The 7,298-nt window shown below is 48.4% G+C and overlaps 1 protein-coding gene across 1 annotated transcript in view; it reads left to right on the plus strand.

Moving 5' to 3' along the window:
- The window catches only part of LOC102253816 (pulmonary surfactant-associated protein D), a 38,023-nt gene that overhangs the window by 456 nt on the left and 30,269 nt on the right, over positions 1 to 7,298 (plus strand). The window contains exon 2 of the mRNA XM_005871772.2: positions 1,718 to 1,913. Within this exon, the coding sequence (XP_005871834.2) occupies positions 1,718 to 1,913 (196 nt within the window). The remainder of the gene's footprint in view (positions 1 to 1,717; positions 1,914 to 7,298) is intronic.

A 7,298-nucleotide genomic window follows, 5' to 3' on the forward strand; every position in this document is an offset into this window, starting at 1 on the left:
CAGGTGGGAATGCAATTTCAACTTCTCGCTTGGCTCTCTCCATCCCTGATTTCTTCAGAAAGGAAGGTGGTGGAGGAGAAACAGCCCCGGCATTCCCAGGCCCGGGGTCAAAGTCCATCCTGTTACCAACTGCCTATTGGATATGGATGAACATGCTTTCCTCTTAGCTTCAAATCTTTGTTTTAAAAATAGACCCACTGGATAAGTTTACTGATTTCCAATTAATTTTTAGAGGAGTCATTTTTCAATAATACTTTAGTCTGACATTGAGGCATAAAGTGAACACTATGTGATTTAAGGGGATGTGGCTGTGCCCAATACCTCTATAGGCCCAGCGAAGAGGCCTCATCTACGTCCTAGGTCTCCAACCTTGTAAGAGGGCTCCTGCCCAGGCCCCTTTCTGCTACAATGAGCTGTGGTGCTTTCTGTGCCATCTTGAGCTGTTGGGCAGAATGTCTGTTCCTTTTCATTCTTCCCCAGATGTGGGCACAGGGCCCTTCATGTGGCAGCTGCACACCAGGGGGCAATGCCCTGGCTCTGGCTGGAGCCTTTGGTGCTCATGGCCGAGCCTCTGCCCCAGCAAGTGCCACGCTGCTGGCCTGTGAGCTTGCCTGGTGTTTAGAGACTCCCATGATGCCCGAGGAAGTGGTAAACTCAGAATGAGAAAGAACTGGTGCCAACAGGGTCCTCCGCAGCACAGAACCACCAGTAGGTGGAGAAGAAAGCACTTCTGTGGCCAGGAAGGCCCTCCACTGCCTCCCCTCAGGCTGCCTGGTGATCCCTTCTCCTTTGCTCTGTCCCTCAGGCTTGTTCCCAGCCTCTGCCACTCCCGTGTGCCCTTTCCTGGCTTCTAACTTTACAGTTTCTCTCAAGAGGAAAGAAGCCCACCATTGGGAGTGACCAGGTCCTGCACCCACCCTGACCTCACTTAGCTGTGGAGTCCCTCTCACTTGTCACTGGACACCCTATTGAACATGTTTTTTCTCCACCTAAAACCACCATTTCCTGACGGAGCTCACCTCACATGCCCTCCTCCACGAGGCCCCTCTCCCAAGTCGTCCCAGGTGGAGGGGCAGCACTCCAGGTGTCCCAGGGTCTCTCCAGCTATTCTGAGAACTTTTTCTGGGTTCCCCCTGGAACTTTCTTCATGGAGACAGCGTCTAGTCCAGGAATGGCAGACCACCTGGCAAACATGTACCCATGTGCCCATCTTGTGTTAGGACACATGTCACTGAGCATTCTGGCTCCTTTCCAGACAAGCACTGAAACCACCAGTGCTGGTCCATCCAAGGCTACAAGTGACAGGAAATGGGTTTGCCCAGCCACCTTATCTATAGGGACAGGGAGAAGGAGGTTCAAAGAGGGGAACTGTCCTGCCCAAAGGCACTTCATGAGTCCTTCCTGATGTGACATGTGGCCTCAGTGAGGAGTTCACATCCCAGACATGCCGATGGCTGTGAAAGGGAAGTCACTAGAAGGGACAAAACAGGGCATCTGAGAAGAGGTAGATGTTGTTGATAACCCATGTCAGAGTTCAGCTGGGTAACTCATGCCCTCCCAGGCCAGACTGTATGGCTGCCTTGTCCTAAATTGCTTTCGGAGTCCTGCTGCTCCTGATCCCACAGAAGTGCCTCTCTGACTTCCGGGACCTGGGCTAAGCACTAACTCGTGTTCTGGAATCAACAGCATGTCCTTTCTCTTTCTGTCCACCCTGAAGGCCATGCTTCTCCTCTCCATGCTGGTCCTGCTCACACAGCCTCCAAGGTCACGGGGAGCAGAAGTGACGATCCTTCCCCAGAAACATTTGATTGATGCCTGCACTCTGGTCATGTGTAGCCCTGTGGAGAATGGCCTGCCTGGTCGTGATGGACGAGATGGGAGAGATGGCCCCCGGGGCGAGAAGGGGGATCCAGGTAGGCTTGTCCTGGTGGGCATGGGTGGCCACTGGAATTGTAACCAACTCAGGAAGTCTGGATATTCTGCCGTGGAAGCCCTGGAAATGGAAACCCCCCTCCTTGGGAAGAAGTCCCCTAGACATTCAGTTCACCTAAAGCACCTCGTTACCAGATGGCAAATGACAGGCTGCCCTGAGCCCGGAGGTGTTTTTCCTCCTCCCCTAGCTGTCAGGATTCCTCCCCTAGGATCTTCTGTTTCCTCTCACCCCAAGAATGAGCAAATTGTGGGTAAATGACTGGTCTTTGGGGCCCTCTAGAACCAAGCTGCGGCACTTATAATTGTTCATTGTGGTTGAATGACTTCTGTGCAGTCTGTGAAATATCTAACTAATTCTACTGCATGAGAGGTGGGCAAAGATGAGGCCCTGTGTCCCCACACTCAGGCCTGATCTAAAGGATTTACCTAAATACACTACGGAGAGGAGGGAAGGGAGCTCATATTTCTTTGTCCAGCTCTCTTTTGGGCATTCACTTGCATAATTCACTTAATCCTACTTATAAGTGACATATTAACCTCATTTGACAGGTAATGAAATTGTGACACCCTATATGGAAGGTGATAAGGACACGGGCTTCTGTGTCAGGCAGATCTGTGCTTGATTGCTGGCTCCCCTCCACAGCAGGGACCCCTGGGACAAGCCGCTCAGTGTCCCTGAAAATCGGTGTGCTCATCTGTAAGTGGGAAGAATCCCACACAGTGACAAAAATTGAGTCAAGGCTTTATTCTTTGTTGAGTCTTCAGGATAATGTTGTGTCTCCCTCTGTACCATCAGGTGAATTCTCCTGCGCTTTCTAAAGGTGCTATTATTAAGGGTGTTATCCAAGAAATACTCCCCATAGGGGAGAGTCTGGGTCTGATTGACAAGAAGAGAGAATTCAACAAACCAGCAACAAGGATGAAGGGACCTTTGTGGCCTTGGGCCGGGCTAAGGAGGGATCCAGTGTGACCTTTATCTTTGTGGAGTTTGCATTTTGATTGAAGGAAGAAGAAGACATTTAAGCTGGAAAGAATAGGTAACATTGCCAGCTTTCTGGGGTGAGGAACAAGGAAGTATTCATCTGTCCCTTACAGAGAGAAGGTGGCTCCCAATGGGAATGGGCTGGGGCTTAAGAAGGCAGCCTGGAAGTGGACCCAGAAGAAGGGTGGTATGCAAGGTGCCAGCTCTCTCTTGGAGAATCCCAGCTCTCTTTAACTCCCAGTAGGGCCCTGAATTGAACCCAGAGGGAGCCTTTCCCTCTGAACTGTGGCATGGAGTATGGCTGAGACCTCCCTCTCTTCTGCAGGTGCCTCATGCACATTCCAAGCCTGGCCTTGGGCTGGGGCTTGGAGAGAGAACGGTGCCCAGTCAGACTGGGGACTACATTCCACCCTGGCTCCTTAATCCCAGGCACTTCAGTCACGTAACCCTTATGGGTCCAGAATTTCCTGGAGAGCTCGGGGCAGCCTCAGACCCTGGTCCATGTATGTCTAGGTGGGACTTATGACCACCTGCCCTGCAGATTCTGATGCACGTGGTCCCAAGAAGTTGCCATCAAGGTCAAGATGGACCTGAACGGGAGACCCTTGAGCAGAGGATGAGGGTGGAGCCGGGGTCCTGTGGAGATACCCTCTGGGTTCCATTTCTTTCCTAGTGAGGCTGTAGCTGAAAACAGGACACAATGCCCAGCACACAGCCTCTTAAAGTCACCAATCCCTCACCCCTCCACCCCGCCCCACCTTGCTCTACTGGGCCTGGCCCTCCTGCCCTGGGAGCATGGATTCCATGTCTGAAAACTCACCTCTCCTCTACAAATCTCTCTAAACCTTCCTCACCCTTGAAGCCCCATTTCCTCCATCAGGAAAAGAGCTCTGAGTACAGGAGTGTGTTCTGAGTGGGGAGCTGGGATGGGATGAGAGTCTCCTCACACATTGTCTTCCACACTCATTACTGTGCCTCACGGTTCAATATTCTGCTACTAATCCCTTACAGAACAGGACCTGGTGCTCACACTTGCATCTCACCCGGTGCTAAGCATGAAGTTATGTTTCTAGTGAACAAATAAATAAAATAATGAGCAAATGGACAAGGAAGTGAATGAACAAGTTGGGTGTTATTTCTTTCTCTCTCTCTCTCTCTCCCTCTCTCTCTCTCTCTCCTTGCTTTATTACTCATACTGTAATAAATCAGTGCTACTCATTTATTTTTTTATTGAATTTATGGGGTGACATTGGTTAATAAATTACATAGGTTTCTATATAATACATCATCTGTATATTGTATTATGTGTTCACCACCCCAAGTCAAGTTTCCTTCCATCACCATTTATCACTCATTTACCCTCTCCTACCTTCCCCCACCCGTCTTTCCTTCTGGTGTCTTTTCTGTTTGCACGTGAAGGTTCATAGCAGCTTAATTCACAATAACCCAATGTCCATCAACTGATGAATGGATAAGCAATATGTGTTCTATCCATAAAATGGTGTATTATTCAGTTATACAATGGCATATTATTGAACCATTCAATAGCGTATTATTGAGTTATACAAAGAAATGTTACATTCTACAAAGTGAATAAACCTCAAGAACTCACTCCAAGTTAAAAAAGCCAGACACAAAAGGTCATACATTGTATGATTCCATTGATAAGAATTATCTGGAGTAGGTAATAGAGACGGGAAGCAGAGCTGTGCTAACCAGGGGTTGGGAGGGGGAGTGGGGGATAGGGAGTGACTGTTCAATGTCTATGAGGTTTTCCTTTGGGATGATTTTGAACTAAATGGAAGTGGTAGTTGCACGACATTGTGAAGGTGCTAAATGCCACTGAACTGTATACTTTAAAAAGGTTGGTTTTACATTCTAGAACTTTCTGCTGGGGGTGACCAGCAGACCCTGAGCGTCGGATGAACAGATCACTCCGACACAGGTTTCTGTGAAAGAGAGGGCTAAGGGACTCTTTTACTTCAATCATAAAAGCAGTCCTGTTCGCCTGCCTCATTGTCTTTTTATTGTCACAACAGCATGAACTCAAATTAACCTCCAGATACAATCAGCAGGGCAAGTATCCTTGAGAAAGTATATGCTCCTACAAGGTCAGGTCTTTAAAGATTCAACATAGAGATTCTAGCAAAACACCCCAGGGGATGGGACTTGATTGGAAAAGTCAGGCAGGGGCTGCTGCCTTCGGCAAGGTCCCCTCAGAGGTCCCAACCTTTCAGAGAATCCTCCTCACAGACATTCCAACCAAGTTCCGTGCTTCCCCACAACTTTCACTTCAATAAAAAGGAAGAACCAAACTCATAGAATTAAGTGTAAATCCTTCAATGTTAATAGCCATTTGCTCCCTTTAGTGTCTTTTTTTGTGAATCCTCATCCCAGGATGTTTTTCCCATTGATTTTTAGAGAGAGGGAAAAGGAGGGGGAGAGACAAAGAGACAGGAACATCGATGTGAGAGAGACACATCGATTGGTCGGATGGAGCCTGCAACCGAGGTACGTGCCCTTGACCAGAATCAAACCCAGGACCCTTCAGTCCGTGAGCTGATGCTCTAACCCAGTGGTCGGCAAACTCATTAGTCAACAGAGCCAAATATCAACAATACAACGATTGAAATTTCTTTTGAGAGCCAAATTTTTTAAACTTAAACTATATAGGTAGGTACATTGTTATTAACTTAATTAGGGTACTCCTAAGGCTTAGGAAGAGCCACACTCAAGGGGCCAAAGAGCCGCATGTAGCTCACGAGCCGCAGTTTGCCGACCACTGTTCTAACCACTGAGAAAAATTGGCTGGGGCTGCTTCCTTTCTTTTTGGGTAAATCTTGTAAAACTTAAGGCTTAGGCAGCCTTTCTTTGGGTAACAGGTCTTTTTAAAATGTTTGACTATTTTTCCAATAAAAAATACTATGTGGTCACTAAAGATAAACAAAAAGAAGAAAGTTAAAATTACCTTTGTGACACTTAGAAAAAAACAACTTAACATTTTGTATATGCCTTTCCTGGGGTTTTCCCAATAAGTATGGCATGTGCACACACCCTACAATGTCTGTACATGCTTATGAAACAGAACCATATTCAATATAGTATTTACAACATCCTTTCCCCCCTTAATGATACATTAGATAATAATTTGGTCTGTTTTCTATAGGTTCCCGAGCATGTGACAATGCTTTCTCTATTTTTTATGGAGATGTAACCTATATATATAAAAGCTGAATATGCTAAGTGTCCGACCAAGTGGTTGACTGAATTGTTGACTGCTCGACTGTTCACTATGAGGTGCACTGATCACCAGGGGGCAGACGCTCTGCCAGGTAGGTAGCTTGCTGCTGGTGTCCGGCCAATCAGGGACTGGATGACATTGGCCAGACACGCCCTGGAGCCCTTTCTCGGCTCCTCCCTGGCCAGCCAACCTCCCACGGGGACTGGGAGAGTCGGCCCCTATTGGCCCCAATTGCCAGCCAGGTGGAGGGACCCCACCTGTGCAGGAATTCGTGCACCGGGCCTCTAGTTGACATATAACATTGTATTACTTTTAGGTGGTATACAACATAATGATTCAATATTTGTATATATTGTGAAATGATCATTCAACATCACCCATAGTTACTTTTTTTTCCTTGTGATGAGTGCTTTTAAGATATATTCTCTTGGTTATGTTCAAATATATAATACTAGTGACCCGGTGCACTGATTCATGCACATTGAAAGGAAATTAATTAGAAGGTGGCCAGTGAGGAGAGACTGGGTGAGACAGGCAGGACATGCCCTGGAGCCAACTTCCCGAGGTCCCTCCCTGGCCAGCTGCACCTGGGAGGGTGCCACAGTGGGGTCCCTCTGCCAGGTGGGGTCCCTTGGCCTGGCCTGCGGGGATTGGGCCAAAACTGGCTCTCCAACATCCCCCCAGGGGTCCCAGAGTGCAAGAGGGCACAATGCAAAGTTGCTGTCATACAGGGTGTGGAACGCAAACGCAAGTGTGCAGTAAATTAGATTCAGGGTCAACAGTGCCCCAGCAACAACATAACCCATGGCCAAAGGTGGAATCGCATGACCCCTCGAGGAATCGGGCTTCCTCCTTTCTGGTTTGGGGTGCGTCACCCGAGAGCCACCGCTGCCAAGTCACTGCAGTTCAGAAGCTCCTGCATTGAGGGCCTGCTGCCTGGTGGTCATTGGGCTTTATAGCGGCTGTATGGAGGGTTGGATACTTAGCATATTAGCCTTTTATATACATAGACTAGAGGCCCGGTGCACAAAAATTTGTGCACTGGCGGGGGTGGGGGTGTCCCTCAGCCTCACTTGTGCCCTCTCACAGTCTGGGACCCCACGGAAGATAACGACGTGCTGGCTTAGGCCCGCTCCCGGGTGG

The sequence above is a fragment of the Myotis brandtii genome, unplaced genomic scaffold, assembly GCF_000412655.1.
Source record: "Myotis brandtii unplaced genomic scaffold, ASM41265v1 scaffold356, whole genome shotgun sequence".
NCBI lineage: Eukaryota > Metazoa > Chordata > Mammalia > Chiroptera > Vespertilionidae > Myotis > Myotis brandtii.